The sequence below is a fragment of the Meleagris gallopavo genome, chromosome 1 (genome assembly GCF_000146605.3).
Source record: "Meleagris gallopavo isolate NT-WF06-2002-E0010 breed Aviagen turkey brand Nicholas breeding stock chromosome 1, Turkey_5.1, whole genome shotgun sequence".
NCBI classification, from domain to species: domain Eukaryota; kingdom Metazoa; phylum Chordata; class Aves; order Galliformes; family Phasianidae; genus Meleagris; species Meleagris gallopavo.
In genome coordinates this window covers 88,842,189-88,863,589 of record NC_015011.2, presented here as the reverse complement: position 1 = coordinate 88,863,589, position 21,401 = coordinate 88,842,189, and the positions used below count along the sequence as shown (strand labels likewise).

The 21,401-nt window shown below is 36.3% G+C and overlaps 1 protein-coding gene across 2 annotated transcripts in view; it reads right to left on the bottom strand.

Moving 5' to 3' along the window:
* The window catches only part of LOC104909327 (ephrin type-A receptor 6), a 314,483-nt gene that overhangs the window by 185,999 nt on the left and 107,083 nt on the right, over window positions 1-21,401 (bottom strand). For both annotated transcript variants that reach the window (XM_031556463.1, XM_031556460.1), the window contains exon 2: window positions 2,143-2,298. In XM_031556463.1, the coding sequence (XP_031412323.1) occupies window positions 2,143-2,298 (156 nt within the window). The remainder of the gene's footprint in view (window positions 1-2,142; window positions 2,299-21,401) is intronic.

Sequence of the window (21,401 nt, the reverse complement as noted above, 5' to 3'; positions counted from 1 at the left end):
TTTTAAAGTGAATTCACTATTAATTCTGTATTTGATTCAAGAATGACTCTTGATTAAAAAATCAGAAGAAAAATGTGACTAACATGTCTGAACACAAATTTGCAGGTTGACATAAAAAATGTAGATTTGGTCCAAAAATAGTTATGTACAAAATTCATTTTCTTACTGTACAGCCCTTTCTCTTTATGAATTTTAAATGGCTTATTTTTTTCCTAACTTTTCATCTCCTCTTATTAGAGCAAAGCATGACAGTTTGGAAGAAACAAGCTAAATTCTAACCTGTCTCATACATCACTAGTATCTTTGTTTATTAAATTTAAATTAGTCACATCTGTGCAGACCCTCCAAAAGCAGTGAGGTTGTATTTATGACAAACAATTTTAATAACTGAGAGCATAATTTGAAAGCAGTGGGGCTAAATATACCACTTAGGGAGTAATTTGGTCTGCAGATTCTTCATTACTGATGATGTGAAAGAAGATAAGAGCACAGTCTGCCTGTCAGAAGCTTAGTCATTTGCAGAGCTGACAATTAGTGAAATAATCATCATTGTAGGTATAAGATGAATATATCTGCTGTTACATTCAGTGAAGTACTGACACCTTGCAATCTAGGCTGAATAAGAGGTAATGCATGGTGGCATTGAACAAGGAACAAGGCAGAAACTAGAAAGTGGTTCACTGTCTCCCTTACTATTTCTTCAAGCCTGAAGTGAGATGAGACACTGGCACTTCTGTTGTGGTTGTTTTCTTTTTTACCTCAGTTTACTTGGTTGTTTTGCCTGATATTCTCAGAGAAACAGAGTGATCTGGCAAAAAGTCTTTACTGACAGTTTTCAACCAAAGCAGCTCTCTGCATCTTTTTATTTTGGGGGAAAGAGGGATTCAGGGTGCTGTAAGTACCCACGCCCTGGTGCCACACGGATCCCACACACATGACCTACCTTACCAAGAGTAGTGAGTAGCAGGGTTTAAAACTGAGCCCTGAAAGACAATGAGGGAAACCTTATGCCATATATGAGTAATTTTTCAGAGAACTGTCCTTTGTAAATGAAAAATCAATGACATAAACAATATGGAATCAGATGTACATAATGCATGAGTGAAACCATTGTCATAAGCATGAAACTGTCAAGGGTGCCTGGAATGTGTGTTAGCTCTGTGGGTAAGTTTTCAAGGCCTGTGCTCAGGTCACTCATATGACTGGAATTATATGTAAGCCCATCTTCCCGTGGGAAGTCCAGAAAAACATTGTTTTTCCCCCTCACATATTCTGTGAAAAATGACAGGCCTGTGTGCTTTGCTCCAGAGTCATCTGACAGCAGATTGTGCTAGTTGGGTTGAACTCCTTATTTGAACCTTATGTGTCATGACATTATGTCTCTTAAGCAGCTGGAGACTGGGACTTACCCTTCACCTCTGAATGCTCTATGGTTAGATTAGACAACTTTCTGATAAGCTCCATGGATCTGTGAAATGTTATTTTTGGTGAAGATTACTCCCATTCAGTAGATAGACAAGGCTTAGTCTGTGTAATGATCTCAGGATTATGGAATGCCTAAAACTTCATGAATCCAAATTGTGTGGTATATTCCCTATTTACCCAGTACAGTGCCATATGGTGACACTAACATTAGCACGGGAAAAGGTTCAACTCTACTGCTGTCAGCTCAGTTACTTTTACATGATTAGACACACCAAAAAATTGACTATGCACAGCTAGTTATTGCAACAGTACTCTTAATTTATTTTTTTTTTAATCTGAGGAGACAGGAGTTTATGCCATATCAGTTTTTTTTTGTTGTTGTTGTTTACAAGCATCCTCAGTTTTTTGGATGTTGCACATATTTTCATGTCTTTAAAATATATACTGATAATTAAAATTCAACATTGCTATCTTTATGACAGTGATTACCTTACATTACTTCTCAGAACTACAAGTTAATAAATCATTGAAGTACAAAACATGTCAGTATTTTTAGGGATACCAATACTAAATAGAAATCTGCTGTTCAAAATTTGATTTAAAAAATCTCTTTTGGTAATTTTTAGCAGAATTCTTTATAAAATGTGCCATTGTTTTTTTAAATACAAAAATGAAGCATGCAAGAGAATTGCAGACACTGATACTGAGCAGACTTACGGGTACATGCCATAGTCGGTGGATCTTTCTCAGCTCTGAAGTAACCTTTTTCACACTGACAGACTGAAGTTGCTTCAACATAGGTTGAACTGTGTGGAGGGCACTTGGAGCACTTTACATTTCCAGCAAATGCTTTATAGAATCCAGGCCTGCAAGCTGCAAAACAAGAAGATAATATTTCATTAACAGCAGCAAGTTTTGGCCATAGGTAAAATCTGCTTCGTGCAGTTATAACGCGTTCTCTTTCCAACCTAGATACATGTTATTATTTCCACTTAATGCTTCAAAGTTTTTATTTTGGTCTACAACAAAAAAATGCTTTCTTTGGTATCTGACGGGGAAACATTAAAAGAAACAGCTTCCTAATATATTGACAGCCCTTGCTGCTGCTTGAAGTTGTCACCTAGAAAACTTCACTAATATCAGTAAACACAAGCACACAGTCTATCAGTCAATGATCTATGTATGTCCAGTATATTAATAAATAGAAAGAATGGGATACTTTCTCATCCATCAATACTATTTATATGGCTTCCTTATTTAAATAATGGAAACTCGCAAGGCTCAATATGCTTATCCTCACAATGCCTTGATGACAAGGATGACACCCCTGTTCTTACAGGTGGGTCTGATCTGTCCACATTCCCCTGAGATGGCACTTACAGAAGGGTCATATTAGATGGGTCCTTTGCACCTTATTGGAATGAAGGCTGTGTGCTGCTGTAACAATCTTTGGAGACTAGGAAAGAGGTGCCAATAAATCTAGCACAAACTACAACAAGCCTCAGGCTACTCTTCACTGTGTTAATAAACAACTGGGATAGCAGCTGCCCTGGGGACAGATATTGCAATGATCAGAGCCCACTGCCCACCCAGCTGGAGATGGAGTTCCAGAAGTTGTTGGTGACAGCACAATTTTAGATGCCCATCTGTCGGCCTTTAAAGCAGAAATAACTAGTTAAAATACGTTTTCATAAAAGTGCCTGGTTAGCATTCTGAAATATTATTTTTAAACTGTCCTCAGAAATCGTCACACATGTTTAGACAGATTTCTTCCTTTCTCCTTCCAGCTACCACATTTAAACACATACCAGTATATACTGCAGTTACTGTCTTCTGAATTCCCAATTAACAAACAGAACAAAAACAAATAGAAGAGCAATTCTAGCATGTACAGACAGCACAGGCTCAAATTCCTCCTGATTTTCACCAGTACAATGGAAGTTCCGGCTATAATTATTATTTTTACGACCCTATGTGGAATTTTCTTTTTTCAACATATTCAGGACTGTTTCCTTTACACAGTGTTACAGGAACTAGGCTGCATTTCCTTCTCTTGCAATATGGTAAAATAACAATATTAAAATTAAGCGCTCTATAAATAATTATATGAATTTTGAATTATGAATTTTACAGATAAACTGTCAATTCAAACTAGGTTTGTCATTAAAAGGTACTAACTTTTAGATAACATATACACAGATCAGTTTTGCTTCTGATTCCAAAGCACCTGTTTGATACCAAAGTGGTTTCATTAAGTGTCTGGGGGAAAAGGAGTGAGAGGAGCTGAAAAAAAGTAACTGCTGATTCCTTACCAGAATCCAGAGCCATTTTTTCAGATGTAAGCATAAGAGCTTAATTATGACTGAACTATTTCAGCAGTTCTCCCAGCGTGTTCTTCTTACTATGCTGAATAGATATGAGGAAGGAATTCTGTCCTGCTGCCATTAAAGAAAAAGAAAAAACGTAATCCTGGTGCTACAGATAAGAAAGGTGGGAACAGCAGGGATTTTCCCTTTAAATAGCTGCTGGTCTGATACCTCTGTGATTCAGTCAGTGGCAATTTTCCACTGATTGGAATGACAGTGGGTTTGGTGTAAGTAAGATAGCAGTATTGGAGATGCTGACTCTTCCTTCCTTGCTGGAAGGAAGTAAGAGACGAAGTAAAGTAGAATGTGGAAAGGGTGGCATGAATGCTTGCTCCTTTTTTTCTCATGCCGTTCTTATCTGAAGATGGATACTGTTTTAATAGGTACCTTTCATATGTGTGTTGCCACACAAAGAAGTTTGTGATTAAGGAGTTGGCAATTCAAGGTTGTCTTTGCAGTCGAATGAATACTTTTTAAAATTCTTATCACTTCCAAAATCTTTTCTATCAACCATTAAATAATTCCATCTTCCCTTCCATTCCACAAATAATAAACCACTTTGGACCAAAAGAAACACAGCTTCCCCTTTCAAGATAAATTTGAACTTTAAGCTTTTCACTAATATAAAATTCAAAGAGAAAATTACTACCAATTTAAAAATGCAGTTGTTTTATTCTGAAATGGTTTCCTGGAGTGTATTTGAAGCAGATGTGGTTTCAATATGGTTTGATTTGTTTTTGTCTTAAAAGAAAGCATGTATACACTCATGGAAATGCCAGGGTAAAAAATGGGTGAATATGTAGATACTTTACTTTCTTTTGAAGCCAACCCAAATACATGCACCATCATGTCACATGTATCCCATACGTTCCAAAAAGAAGACAGCAGAGCATCTCTCATATGGTTAAGTTTATGAAGCTGTTGAGAACCCTCCCCACATCCAAATGTAAAATAAGACAATCACAATTACTGTATACTTTCAAATAAAATCCAGCCTTTCTTAAACAAGTTGAAAACCCTTGCATATTCACAAGCTTGGGAGAACTCACGTCTTGCTGTAACTCAGTGATCACTGACAATATTCAAGGTGAAACAAAATAGTCTATTAGGATCACTGAATATGCAGCACAGGACTGAAATACAGCACTTCAGCTGCCATACACAGCTTAGACTCTGCTAATATTACGCTTCAATGGCAGAATTTAACCTTTAACAAGATGGAATTGTTTATAATTTTCCATGGAAAACTTGCAAAAATTGGATTTACTATCAAAGTTTTTAAAAGCTTATTTATCAGAAAACATGTACAATGCCACATTTTAAGGACTATGATTTCTTTTGACTTGTTATGAGTTAGGTTTTGGCAGGTTGTTTATGGCCTGCTACTAAACAGGCACAAGCTGAGTATATCTTTACACAACTCATGGTCCTCTCATGAAGAAAGGAAGAGTCTCTCTAATTCTTCTTTGGCGTATTTTAACAAGACTGACTATGGTTTGGCCTCTTCCATGGAGCGTAAGGCTCTGTAAGACCACTTCCAGCTCAGAGCAATTCCAATCAATTAGAGGAAAATTGTACAAATAAGTCAATGGTATTTGTGTTCCATTTCCAATTTGTACAGAACATTTTGCAAAACTGGAGTCTGTAAATGATCTGCTATGAGATCACAGACTGCATCACTGCAACTCACTGTGATATCAAACCGTATACAAGTCCTTGAGGCATTCAAGTCCAGAGTCCTAAAATCACATGGTATCTAAAATAAGGATAAAAATATGACTCCCTAAAGAGCATATTCAACAGAACTACCTACACGCTCAATGTTAACCAAACTCCTTTAAGAAACAGGAGCTTCCTATCATTTTTGCCCACCTTCCTATCATTTCTATTTTTTGTTCTTCAGAACTCACACAGTGCACAAACTGCCTGATGGGCAAATCAGAAATTCAGAGACTTAATTATTAATGGATTATGGTTTTGTATTTGGAGAGGGAAAAAAAAGCCATCTTTTCCATGCAAAATGACAGCCTATGTAAAATACATTACATGTAAGTTGAAAGTTTGTACTAGATACTTATGTATGCAGGAAATTTCGTTTTGTATGTGCTGAAAAAATCCGCACTTTCAAAGGTTTTATCACAGCATCTCCCTCACTCAGCTAATACCTATATACATCATTTGCAGATATTACTTGTGCATCGATGACTATCCCTACTCCCCCCAAAAAGTTTGTTTTTATGTTTGTTACCACACAGCATTGTTTTTTCTAACCTCTAAATGACTGAGAGACATTTTATTTTCCCTAACTTTATCTAACAGAAGTGACTTTCTCAGCTACTAATTATATGAACTGTATAAGATTTGACTTTTGTAAAGCCTGGGGGATGATAATAAAATATTGCCTTAATGGGTAAGTAATTAACAGGGTGTCTGAATGAACAATTCAAAGACACTAAAGTTTTCTCCAGTGAAATACCAGGGATCATACACAGAAGTACTGGTAACTTAATTGGCATCACAAATGATAACACATCTATGAATGTGCTACTACTATAGCTTTATCAGGATTTGATTATGGTGTTTTAAGTTGTAAAACCTTTGTAATGAGTATCGTTTTCCTTATTTAATGTTTAATGTATGACATTTAGTTTTTGATTGTGTTATACATAAATGCATACAAAGAGAACACTCTGCAAAGCTCTGGTGAACTCTTTAAGAAAGTGATTTATGACTTGCTAGTGTCTCAGCTTGGGCTGAGAGTAGGAGAAGGTGTTTATCCAGCAGTTGCAAAACAGTTTTAGTGCTGTTGGTGCTATGTGCAGGGGTGCTGAATGAGACTGTAAAAACATTTGAGGCGCACTGTGCACCAGAGCCCTAAGATATTCTTTGCAATAAGATACAACCTTAATGGTTCCCAAGCGTATGTGTATGGCACTTTCCAAACGGTCTTGTGCTCTTCCCCATGCATGGCAGCACAGCCTATGGCCATAACCACTCTAGAAGACCCCCCAGCACCTCTCCCCACTAAGTGTTCAGCTATGGGGGCTCTGGGTCAGTACAGAGTTCAAGTTCAAGGGCCTGCCTGGACCTACCCAGGGAGCCCTGGACACTGCAGGCCTCGTGGCGGTTCAACAACTCAAACTAATAGCTGGATATATATTGTAGAAAGTGCAAAGAAAGCTACGCTACACCGAGGTACCTCCGGAAATTCAGATAGATTGCCAATGCCAGCAGGCCCAGACAAAGGCTGCACAAGGTCTTAAAGGCCCTGCTCTCGCGACACTTCTCAGGCTGTGAGGAGTGAGGGCTTCAATTCCTGCAAGATTGGACATTATTTTTAAGGTTCTTTTGATTTGTCCAGTGTAACAAACAAGGTAATGGGTCAATTACTATTCTTTTCTAATCAAAAAAGCTGTGGCTGTTGAGTGCCTTCCTCACCTGACAGGTACTCCATATGCTGACAAATGCAGATATGGTGGTCGTATTAATGGCCACAAAGCTTTCTGCTTTAAAAAAAAGGGACATTTTTACTGCTATGTGGAGCTCGTTATTGTAAAGTACTTACCCTGATTTCACACAGTTTTATAAGACCTGAATCACAGAATGATAGAATCACAGAATGGCTTAGATTGGAGGGAGACCATAAACACCACCCAGTCCCAACCTCCTGCCATGGGCAGGGCTGCCACCCATCAGATCAGGCTACCCCAGGCACCATCCAAGCCAGCCTTGAATGCCTTGAATTCAATCCATCAACCATTACCAAGAAAAGGGAATGCAAATGAAACTAAGGAGCAACTTTTACGCATGCCTGACATTTGTTGGTCTGTGTGCGGGAAACATTTCTCACAAAAATGGGATTTTTATAGATGGCTGAGTGACCATCAATCAAATTAAAAAAGAGAAGACTGCTGTCATTACAATGAATAGTAACTATCAGGAGCTCTGTGGAAGAGCTGGTTTAATCTTTCTGAAACATACAATTTGCTATGCTTTTCTACACCTCCTATGTTTTCTTAAATTGCTTACTGAAACCCACTATTGTACTATGAGATTGATATCTTCTATATTTGTTATGTTCTGTTAATATATAAATATTTCAAGTTTAATATCCTCTTAATCTTCTGATATCTGATCACTTTATATAAAGAGCAATCTAGGAAAGCCTGTTTGACTCTACCTCTGTGCAGATACTGGGAACTATAATAATATTTTAATCTATTGATGTTCTATTAAATGTACGTAGAAAAGAACAAATAAGTATATAGAAAAGAACAAGAGAAAATATAATGAGATGCACGTAGTGTTTTACTTATAAAAGAATATGATCACAAATATTAGGATATTAAAAAAATGGGACAATAGAAGCTAGGATAACAGTCTTCAACTGTGAGTACTATCTGATTAATTAGTCTCGTGTCTTTTCTTTCTTCACATAATCCTTCCTGTGTTCAGGTCACAAATGGACTGGGAGAAAGAAGAGATATGCTTTATGTGATGATAGTGAAACAATGGATGAAGAGTTGCCAGAAACATGAGGCATGATGAGCTACCAGACGATGACCAGCTATGATAGATTACAGAATAAGGAATATGACATGTATTGAAGCCACATGAATATGACATCATATGTCAAAAAATCAAAAGTTTTCTTTGGCTCCTTTCACACAGATGGCACATACCCACATACATAACCACAGACAACTTAGTGATAGAATGGCCCGACCATTTTAGGAAAATGGAAAAATTCTCTTCTTATCTGCAGTAAATCTGATGAGATTACACAACTATGTGTTGGGGTATGCACTCAAATGCATCTGTGTATTTATTGCCAATCAGACTCTTTGCTTGCCACTATCTTCTGATTTTTAATAGTCCTATTGTTTGAGGTGAAGAACAGAGGACAATGTTACTCATATCTTTTGACTCTGGAAAGCAACAAGGGAAAAGAAAAAAAACAGGCTGTTTTTTTCAAATTAAAGTACATGACGAAGACAGGCAAATTAAATTAATTATTCTTTCCCTTTGTGATAAATCTTTTTGTTTTTCCATGACTTATTTTCTTTCATTCTCATATTTCCCAGTATTCTACTGAGGCTATTTATTAAAATGATTACAAGCAATGACAAAAGAGATAATTGGTGTATATCAAACAGTATTTTCAGTTCATCTCAATACATTTTTTTCCAGTATAAAATATCAGTTGCAATACAATAACTGGAGCAGTGATTCAGGTCACATACCATGTTTTTAAAGTATCTGAGTTTTACCCAAAAGCTCACATAGTCAAGGAGAACAGCCAGTGATATTAATTTTATCACTGCCTGTCATACTAGATGCAATTCAATAGTTCATCAAAGGGCTAGGATCCACACAGCACAGCACAGGTGAACACTATTCTGCATTTCTTAAGCTGCTTTGTCAGCTACTTCTCAAAGCCTTTTAAGTTGGCAACTAAAGGCTTCTGATAAGAACAAAGAGAAACATCTTGTTTGCCACTGAGGTGACTCAAATAGCTTTTGCAGAGTGAAAACAAATTATGTTGTTAAACTTCGCTTTTTGCATGCAGAGCAACAATTACTTGGTGACTTAAGCTGTTGCTCCTGTTGCTCCCGAGTCTATCAAAACCCATTCTTTGTCATTGCCTAGTAAGGGAAGGATTTGAGAAGTTCTGGAGGAGGACTGGCTGTCAGTACTGTGGCCTCCCCTTAACCTGCAGTCAAGGGGAACACTGGAGTTCAGAAAAAGAGTTAGGGTAGGAATGACACATCTGAGTGTGCTCTTTTCTTTGTTAACTATTAGCAGAATTATAGTGTCACATTGCCTATGTATTGTATTTATTACCTTATATGTTTTTCCTGAAGGTCTGTAACTAGGCACACTTGTTTTGTTTTCATACATTGCCTTCATAGACTTAAATACAGACTTAAACACACTGTTAATTAACATATTTCTTTCTTTTTTTTTTTAATTTTATTTTTTAATTCCAGGAAAGCTTCAGCACTACACAGATTAAAACAATCTCTAAGAGCCTTCCAGAACAACATAACATCCACCACCTGTGTTCCCTCTCTGAGAAAACTGTGTATTTTGTTTTGAATGTTAGTGTATGTACATGCACACATGTTACATACACAGACATGACTTTTTATACAAAAAAATCTATGTATACACAATATAGTAGAAGAAACAAAACCACGGGGGTAATGGTATATGCAATGATCCATAATTCTTTCTGCATTACATCAAAGGAAATCCAGACACTGGGACATCATGAGCTTAAGATCCATGTGACCTACATCACATGCAATTTATCAAATTTATAATGAGCAAAGTAAAACATTTCTACTGTATATCAATAAGTGTGTATGATGCTAAGCAACATATTAATAATAATGAAGTTTATTGTAAAATGGCTCTCGGGAGCTTAAAAGAATAATATAAATGTTTTCTAATTCAATTTTATGTTATTTTCCTCATCCTCACAAGAGGGAAACAAATCTAAAATGACTAACAGGAAAAAATAGGCTACATTAAAAGAAGTAGAGGTGATCCCAAGATTCAGGAGATGCAAGAATGCAATTAAAATATTGTTTATCTTATAGTGTAATAATAGATTTGGCAGATATGCTTAGTTTTCAGATTATTCTGTAGGTTCATATCCATGGAGATCATTGCACTATGCCTAGAACAATGCTCAATTCTCAAAATCAAATGTGAAAGTATAAAATGTCATAGTTCTCTGAGGAAAAGAGAGGACAGATAGCTGTGTATGTAATTACTACCACGTATGATGTACTTTAAGGTTCTTATTTCCTAAACAACTATTTAGACTTTGTTTTGTAATTGTACCTTCCTAATCTTAAAGCAACAATAACAAAACTAAAGAATATTTACAATATAGCATTGCAGGAGAAAGGTTAATGCCCAAGACCTTGTAATTCATCAGGGAAAAACAACAAAACCCATACACAAACAGAAAATTCAATTATGTGTAACAGATTTCCCAAATAATGGACTAAATTATTCAGTTATTTTGGCTAAGCTTCAAGTACTAATGTTATGTTTCTCAATGCAGTGTAGATTGTTAACCTCTTCAAAAAAAAATCTTGAGTAAGGACTTGTTTTTGTTTTCAAAAATATTTTTAAAAGAGTATTGAAATACTTTCTTAGATTTAAGAATATGATACTGGAAGCATAGATACTATTCAAAGAATGGCAGGTAAGAATGGTTCAGAATAAATAAATTGAAAAGTGACAAAATTGCAAGTAGTTGAAAAGAGGCTCATTTGATGGGAAATATCAAGCACCGTAACTATAGGTCAGGATCATGTCTTGCAGAATAAATACTGATCATAAAATAGGCTACACTGCTTAAATAGGGTCTGCAACCTTTTAAAATTCGTCTTTAACTGAATTTTATAATCTTCACTGATGAATCAATACAGCTAATTTTTTTGAGCAGGTTATAATCCTGCAACTCACATTATGTTTAGCTCAGATACACCTGCCTAAAGGGGCTACAGAGATGACTGTAGAGTTTCACTTTGCATGAGATTAATTTAAGTACATCAGTACAGGCTCCAACAGCAAAAAACAAATTCTAGCTAAAATCAAAACAAAAGCAGCTTTTATGCTGCTTAGATGTTCCTGAACGAGATTAGTGATTATCATCTGCCCAAAGAAGATGTGTCAGTGATTTGAGATAAACATGTTTTGGACAACCAAGTCAATAAAAAGGCCGCAGCTATTAGAATAGGAGTTTTTAACCATACGGACACTTGCACAACTACATCGCTGCAGTGCTGTGTTACTGCATTACCACAAGGAACCATCATTAATAAAAACATGATCTTTGAAGACTTGGTTCATAATTTTCAAGCAGGAACACCAAATCTGGTTTAGTATTTTTAGTGGAAATAATCTGTGATTCCAGCATGTGAAGACAGTGATGAGCTCTGTACCTAAATATACTGTAAATGTAGTGCATGTGGCCCTAAAAGCTCTTGTTAATTGGTAAAGGCAGAATCTCCCTAGAAAGATGGGGAAGATGTTTCAGGAAGGTCCTCAGCTGACTGTCTTCAAGTTGTCTCAGCAATATTCAATGCACTGATAATACATAGGCAGACTGTGCTCAGTCACAAAATAAAAATACACTACTGCTATTTTTATATACTTGAGAATAACAGAAAGACTTTCCACCAAAATGGCAACTGACAAAAATGGAAAACTGGGGTAGTTGTATTAGCATTGGGAGAAATGAGACAAGACAGGCTGCCAGTTCCTGGGCAGGCGGACAACTGGACATGGTGACCCTAGAGTGTCCCTTCCAACTCAGGATACTCTATTAACTGTTTCTGGCTTATGTGTGCTACTCAGTGTAGAAGGGATCCCTGAAATCAATTAAGTTTTCTGAGGTAGGAAATATGCATGCTCAATCGCACTGCTACTGTACCCAAATTAGTCTTTTGCTCTGTTGATGCTTTATGGAAAGACCTCATCGAAAATCTGCAATTGACCAGATTTCTTAAATCTTGAACTAGTATTTTCCACAATGTCTGATTTTAAATGAACACCACTGTGTTTTAGGAAGATAGTAAAAGAATAAGTAAATTAGTCAGAATAATTAGGGAATACAACAGAAATGGTAATCAAGGAATGTGAGAGCAGTGGAAAAGCAGGGAAGTGATTTCTAGTAATATATCAATGTGCACTCCTGGTATTGGGAAGGCCTGGAGGAAAAGTAAGGAATAAGAAGCCCACTCCATCTCCAAGCAGTCATCTCTAGTATCTCCACTACTCGTCTTTAGACAAGCAGGAGCAATATAACTCTAAGAACACTACAGGGCAATGCAGTGCTAGAGTGAATGGAACGTATTCATTGAGTCCTCCAGTTCATCAATAGCAGCCATAAAAAAATCTTCATTTTTAAAGTATAATCTTAATAATAATAACAATGCATTTAATTGATTTTTAATCATTATTATGGTTAAGTTTTACTCTAAGGAAAATGTTTTCTTCATTCTGTCATTCCAGTAAAGCTGATCTCTGAGTTGCCTGGAAAAAGAGTAATGCCAAGAAGCATTCTGTACCTATGTAAATCTTTAGAACTGAAACAGCAGATAGTCAGCTGTAGTAGTCATCACTCAGCATGCTCCCTGCTGGGTGTCTAGGGTATAAGGCCTGTTCTACCCAGCTTGGGTATAAGATCTGTTCTACTCAGCTGCCCTGACAGATCTGGAAACTGGTAATACAAGGACCAAAAAGGAGAAGCACTCTAGTCAGGAAAGCTCACTGCCACATGTCAGAGAATGGAGAGAATGCTTTAAATCTCCAGGTGAACTTTGTGCATTTAACACATCTAGCTCCTATTCAATGCACAAGCCACGGCAAAATGGAAGAACTTTTGTGTCTTAAACTGAGTGGAGCACGTCCCTACAATGAGTGTTGCAGTCGCATGTATATCCAAAGATTGTTCTGAAGGTTTAAAAAAAAAAAAAAAGGAAAAAAGGGAACTGTTGCTGCTGTAGTCAGACTAAAGCAATATGGAAATAAGAAATCAAGAAAATCTGTTAGACCAAGAGTACCATGCTGTAGTGCACACAGGGAGCAGTTTATTTAACTTCACTGGGAACTATTCAGTGTATAAAATTGCTTTTCATAAAGGAAAGAAGGAAAGTTGAAATAGTGGCTATGCTATACTTGTTTCTGGAAGGGCTTTTTGTGTGGAGTGAGAAGGCAGAAGTGTGCTAAGTTTCTCAGAACACAATAACTATATGATTGTTTCACAAGTCTGGTGCTAGCATAGGGGCTGAAAAAATAATCCATCCCATTTAAGTCATGGTCTTGTCCTTTTCTGCACTTTCCCATCTACTGTCACAGTGCTTGTAAAAAGACAAATTTCCTAATCCAAAGTTGTATTACTAGCTTTATTTCTAGTTCAAGTAGGTACCATGTTGTATGCAAGATTTTCTTCAGTATCATAAATATGTTCAGATAGTGGCAATGTGATGTTGGTTTCCAAATAGATTTTTCTTTCTTGTACTGTTCTATGTTACAAGTTTTATAGATGGTAACAGTTATAAAAATGTTCTCTCTTCATCTGAGCTAGAGAAACACTTCTTAGCATTAAAAAGATTCAAAATATTTGTCAGTGTTTTCTTACTGATATACGTACAAAAACTGAATATAGAGAACAGTTTGTTGATCTTATGGTATCCTTTCTCAAACCCTTCAGAGATGTGATTTTTCCTCTATCTCCCTTTTACTGATGCTGTAAACTGATTTATCTCCCTAATACTTCTCTTTTCTCCTCTGACTTCCTCCCACAGTATGAGAAAACATGTTTTTATTTTCAACCCTGCTTATGTTAAATAGTTCATGATTCATTTCTCTAGTCCTTGTGCAAGAATAGACCATTTGAATTTGCAGTGCACATTTGTCTGTTCATAACAAGTGAATCTGCTAGCCTGGGTTAATTAATTCTTATGACATCAATTATTTCATCTGTTTTGCGGATGCTTTTTTTGGAAGTGATTTTTCTGAGGCTGTAAGGTTTCAACCTGTGACAAGTATCAAAACTTCCTGCTGTTAGTTGCAGCAACAACATTTTCTGCCTGCTTAACCCATTACTGCCAGACTGACTTATTGTGTAAGAGCAATAAGTTACCAGCACACTTCTCAAATAATTAATGACACTTGGATTCATGCCTCAGCACACACTCAAGGTGTAAACTGAAAGCCTACTAAAGCTCTCCTTGACATGACTTATTACTTTATTACAAAACTGTAGAACAGCTTTCTGGAGAAGGCATACCTTGAGTGAATGTAATATTCCTACAGGCAGTTACTCACAATAAAAACCTGAAGAATAGTGCAGTCACTATTTACAAGGATACCATTTCTTGTTACGGCCTTATTATAAGACTGTAGTTTTTAATAATTTAAGATCTCAGCACTCATTTTCTTGGATTCACAACTTTCACAAGATCAATTGCTTCCGTAATAGACCAGATAAAGCTATACAATTCCTTTTGTTCCTTCTCTGTGTAACTGTCTCTCTCACATTATAACAATTAACAAGGAATCACAGCAATAAGAGCACAATCTAAACCAATGCAAGAAATATTTTATATCATCCAACCTTCAAAAGGAGAGACTTGAAAATGTTTTTTACATGCTTACATATTTGATTATGGTTGCGCATACAAGTCTGGATTTATATGTGCAATCTATTTAAGCCTCTGCTTTATTTGCACATACAATTCAGGAGTTTGTGTACATAGGCAAAATTACTGTAATCATGAAGAATACATAAACGCCCAGAAGCAGAGAAGTGATTGAATGTGTGTGCAATTTCTGATGCAAGAAATGCTGAAATGTTCATCTAAAATCAGGCCTCTGGTCTTTAAAACATAATTCTCTTTGACATGTTTGTAGAAAAACAATCACAAGCTTGATTATTAAAGACACTGAACATGATTAGTGACTCCTGAATCATTCCAACTCTGATTTTGCATATGCAATAACACTCTAAGCTTTCATAATTCTTTGGGAATCAAATACTATTTTCTTTTCTATTATCTCTGAAAGGTTCCAGGTTTGCAGTATAATAATGCTCTTAATTATTAAAAAATATTTCAAACATATCTTCATATCTTCTACATGGCTGTACTAAATACCATGTAATTTTTATTTTATTCTAACCTTATTACAGAATCACAGAATCATTAATGTTGGAAAAGACCTCCAAGATCACTCAATCCAACCTTCAACCCCTCCCCACCGCGCTCACTAACCATATCCCTCAGTGCCACATCCATGGAGTTCTTGACTCCATTATCTCCTTAGGAGCCTATTCCAATGCCTCACCGCTCCTTCTGAGAAGTTTCTCCTAATATCCAACCTGAACCTGGTGCAACTTAAGGCCATTCTCTCTTCGTATTGCTGTTACCTGGGAGAAGAGGCTGACCCCTACCTCACCACCATCTCCTTTTAGGCAGTTGTAGGCAGTGATAAGGTCTCCCCTTAGCCTCCCCTTCTCCAGACTGAACAATCCCAGTTCCCTCAGCCACTTCCCATAAGACAAGTGTTCCAGACCCCTCACCAGTTTTGCTGCCCTTTCTGGACATGCTCCAGCACTTCCATGTCTTTCTTGTAGTGAGGGGACCAAAACTAAACACAGAACTCAAGGTGTGGCCCCACCAGAGCTGGAGGAAGCTCCCTGCTCCTGTTGGCTATGCCATTTCTGATAGAGCCAGGATGCTGTTTGGTTTTTTGCTGGACACACTGCAGACTCATGTTCAGCTGGCTGTCAACTAACACTCTCATGTCCTTTCCTGCCATGCAGCTTTCTAGCCACTGTGCCCCGAACCTGTAGCCTTGCATGGGATTTTTGCAACTGAAGCACATGATCTGGCACTTGGTCTCATACAATTGGATGCAGCTCATCAATCCAGCCTCTCCAGATCCCTCTGTACAGCCTTCCTACCCCTAGGAAGATTGACAATTCATCCTAACTTAGTGTCATCTGCAAACTTACTGAGGATGCACTCAATCTCCTCATCTAGATCATCAATAAAGATAATAAGCAGGATTGGCTGCAGTACTGATCTTTGGGGAACATCAGCAGTGACTTGTCACCAGCTGGATTTAACTTCATTCAACACCATACTCTGGAACAGGCCATCCAAACAATTAGTACACCTGTTTTAACTACCAGCCAGCTTCTTTAGGAGAATGTCATGGAAGACAGAACCAAAGTCTTTACTAAAATCTAGGTAAAATTATGCGCACAGTCCTTCCCTCATCAACTAGGTGAATCATCACATTATCTGGGCTGGAGCAGACCTTCAGCATTAACAAGTACAACCATCTGCCTGACCTACCGAGTCCCATCACTAAGCCATTTCCTTTAGTGCTACCTCTACACGTTTCTTATATGTCTCCAAGGACAGGGAATCCACTGCTTCTCCTGGCAGCCTGTCCCAATACTTGACCACATTTTCCATGAATCAGTCCTTCCTGATGTTAAATCTAAATCTCCCTGACACGCCCTGAGATCATTTCCTTACACGAAATAATTTTAATGAAGCTCATCAGTTTGTAATTTATAAATTATGCTCCAAAATCTTTCCACCTATTTAAATCTCCAGTTTATATCTAAATCTACTACAAGCAAATGATACTTTAGACTAAAAGAACTGTAGACATTTCTGTTTTAGTAATTACTACACAAATGCGGTCTGCCTATAAAATGCAAGCATATTTAAAGATACATTATGCTCTTTCAGAGTTCACGGGCCATACTATCATTGATTTTTAATACAAATGGATATGATGTCTTTACTTCTGTGTTTTCAGATAGTACTGTCACGTTCTTTTAGAAAACTTTTCTTTAATTACAGCTAATGATCAGTATAAGAGACCTCACCTTAAAAAAATTAGCTTTCCTCTGTCTTTCCTTCTGTAGCACCACACAGAATTCTGTAAATAGCCCATTCAGGCTTTCATTTCCCTCCTCCCAGCATCCATGTACAAACATTTATAGTGTTTAACCCTAAATGATAATAATTATCAAATTGTATTTGCATACATGCAGATACATTTATGGCTTCCTACTGAACGTGTTTCATATTGTTTTATTTACAGCAGGAATAGTGAATACAGAATAATGAAAAGCTATGTTTTTGTTAAATATGAAACCTCAGATTGATGTAAGAACTGCAACCTTGTCCTTCCCGTGAATTACATATAAGAAAAATAGATTGAGTTTAGAAAGAATCAATTTTAAAAACACATGCTTTGAAGTTCTATGTGTATAAAACATAGACAAAAACTTACAAATTATTATTAGTCTTATATATAGTGGCAGAGAGCAGTGTAGACAGATGAATACTAAGAGTAACAATAGAAGAGGTGACAAAATGCACTTTAATTCAATAAACCTTTGTCAGCACAGTCAGCTACTTGAATGATCTGTACAAGAAGTTGCATGCATTTATGTTTTGTTGTTCCTGCTAACAGATATATGAAGTAAATGCACAAACGTCAGCAAAATAAATTGCCCATTTATCTTGCCATCAATGTTCATATTTTTTTTTAATTTTATTTTTTATTTTATTTTACAACCAAATATTACCAACTTCTCCAAACCCATCACCACTGCTAACCTTGAATTTATATGGATTTAAAATATATAAATAACGTCTTGGAAACCCAGTATAAAGCTCTGGATAAAAGATTCTACTAGTTATAAGACAGTAATAAGTAAATCAATTTGTGATGCAAATTTAAACCCATGTAATAAAACAAAAATCTTCGTGGTGTCCTTTAGCAGGTGAGTGTTTCTAATTGGTGTTTCACCAAAGGTATGTGGGATACCTTTTCAGTCCTTGAGTCTAGAATGTTTCACATGATTGATGACAAGTATTAGAGCTAGGTATTTCTACTGAGCATATTAAGATATTTCACAGGAATCTCATAAAGATGATCCATGAATTTAATATGAATTCTCAAATTACCAGTTTGATGTACAAAACATTCTTCCAGTAAGACTTCTGTTATGGGTAGGGAGGTTTGAGCATCAAGTAACAAAGATATGTATTACTGTAAAAACATTTTCATTATTCATAAAATCTCAATGTCTTTCCCAGATTTGAAGAAGTACTAGAAAAGGTTTTTTCTAGATTTCAGCTGAATTGGATTTTATGGTTGTTCACTACCTCTCTCATTTATGACATCTACTTCTATGGTGTTAAGTGCTTTCCAAAGAAAGTAAAAATAATTATCTCTATTCAAATAAACAAACAAAAAAATGAGGAAGAGGAAGAGGAAGAGGAAGAGGAAGAGGAAGAGGAAGAGGAAGAGGAAGAGGAAGAGGAAGAGGAAGAGGAAGGAAGTCTAGAGAGGTCAGCTGGGCTTGTTCAAGGTCTTCTAGCAAACTCAAAGAAAAGGCAAGGTCACTCAGCTGATTACCCTCACAATTCATAGTCTAGGTAGGGCTGTGGCTAATGGAATGAGGAACAAAACACCTTGGAACAGTAATTAGTATGAACAGTTCAATCTACAACCAAATTTACTTCTTTTTTTTTTTTTTTTTCAGACAAACACTTCCCCACAGATGCAAACATGCAGATATTTGGCATAAAACTGACCATTCTTTAGCTTTTTTTTTTCCAAGTTACTGACAGCAGTTTTTTTCCAAGTTACTGACAGCAGTTAAGTAGGATTACATGCCTATGATGTCTGTCCAAACCACAAATACTGATTTTTAAATATGTACATTTATTGTGACAGCAGTTTTAATTCTGAAAAGAAAATGTACAAATTTTGTAACGTGCATATGTGCTATTAGTAATATTTCAGAGCAATCAAACATCTGAAAAATGCCGACAAGTTACATATATATACTACATATATAGAATTTTAAATATTTAACATGTGGTCAGACATGGCTAAAATAATAGCTAAAACAAACCAAAATAAGTGAAAACTTAGTATTGATTAGTCCACAAAACAGATAAATACTGACACTGCATACCTATTTCTCTTCAGGTTGTGAATTTAATTCCACTAAAGTTTAACTCAATTTCAGCTTCTAAATAGTCATTAAGAAGTGTTTAAGGCAGACAGGCTTGGAGTTCATAAATATCTGCAACTCCAAATAGGGTATAGGCACACAATAATAAACAAGAGAGTTCTCACTCACTGTGGACACTGGTTGTATCTTAGCTCTGCAGAAGTTAACATTACATTTATTGCAGAACTGGAGATTGAAGAATGCTTGTAAGCAGTCAGTTTTCACATTTATTTCACTTAAATTCACATTTATCATACTGTGAATAAAAAATGACTGGGAGCAAAAGGTCAGTGTCTGTGTGTCTGACAGTAAATGTGGTTGTACTGCTATCATTGTACAGTGAAATCAGGGATCTGCATTTGTCAAAAGAATGACAACAGGCAATATACCAACTGGCACATTTGTTGCATATTATATTGCTTTTATATACTAGATTTATTTTTTTATTAAGAATCTGGAGAGAAAGAAGCAGCTAGCTCTTTTAACAAACTCAGCCACAGTACTATAACTTACACTAGTCAGCTACTTCTTCAGTTAATACGTAGCACAATACATAGGTGCATGTCACATAACATTAAGTCTTGGGAAAAAAAAAAAAAACAACGGAGTATTTTTCACTCTTTTGGCAGCATTTACAGAGTATTTTAATTATAACTTAGATATTTTAATTTTGATGTATGGTCATTGGTAACCGTCACTGTGATAATCTAGTCTGTATTGCTACATAACAGATGAACTTCAGCTTTGCTTAGCAATTTCTAGATCTATTTCAAACATGGTGTATTTTAGAGTGACACCATGGAGCACTTGTTTGGTTCCCTCCCCACTGGTTTCATTCTCAGAATTTCCATTTTTTCTTGTCTACCTTGTTGATCTTTCTGCTCTCCCAAGTTGCTTTTCTTCTTTACTCTGTTGCTATGAATACCTGAGCATTATATTCCATATATGCTCTGTACTGAAATTCAGTAATGATTATACACACACAAAAAACCTCAACATATTATGGGATTGGAAAAAAAAAAAAAAAAAGTGTCCCCATTTTTTTTTGGTTGTAGGTTTTTTTCTTCAAAAAACAGTCTGTTCCTTTTCTATCTTCCTCTTCAATTTCTTCTAGCTCTGCTCTATGTCAGTGTGAATTATTACCAGCGCTGTTTAAGGCTATGGCCATGGATAAATAGAATCTGAGTTCCCAATTTGAAAAGGTCCTATAAGAAAGCAGAGAAAGCAGCTGTTCTGTGTACTTTTTATGAGAATAAACAAATAAATAAATAAATAAAAGGATTACTCAGTGAAAGCACATGTGCATCTTAGTCGGGCACTACTGAAGTCAAAAGTCAAAACACTTGGTTGCCTGGGAAGTATAAAGCAGACTAGACTTTGATTCCACTGAAGCTGACTGAATCTGTATCATACTCTCTGGAGCTCTGTGTGAGACTGAAACCTTCATCGTGCTATACATGCTACAGATAGTGATTGCTTCTGCTCCTCACAGTTTGTCCAAGCGTTTGAAACACAGTTCATTTGGAAACTTAGGGAAACCAAAAACCAAAATGCAAGTCCATGTATATCATGCTGCATAATGCTATTAATGTGAGAGAATAACTTTAAAAAAAAGTAAACATTAATTGAGATGAGAGAATTCTCCTAAATAACCAAAGATAGGAAATAATAATACACCTCTTCACATTGGGTTTGTATTTCTTAACATAAGAAAGGGATTAAAGGAAGCAGCAGCTTAGGTCAAAAATGAAAATGAATCTAAGCAGTCCCATCACAGTGATAAACTTGCATGCATGCATCTCACATCTATGACAGGTGACAGAGAAGAACTTGACTGGCAGTGTGATTAAGAAAAGCACAAGACTGGAATTTACAGAATGCATTTATCTAAGACAGCACGCATAACTTCTCTGAAATTATTCTTGGTATCACGTCATGCTATGAATCCATTATTTTGAGGATTACCAATAGGAATTAATTACAAGCTCTCTCATTCCTCTTCCCCTTTTCTTCCATCATATATCATAGGT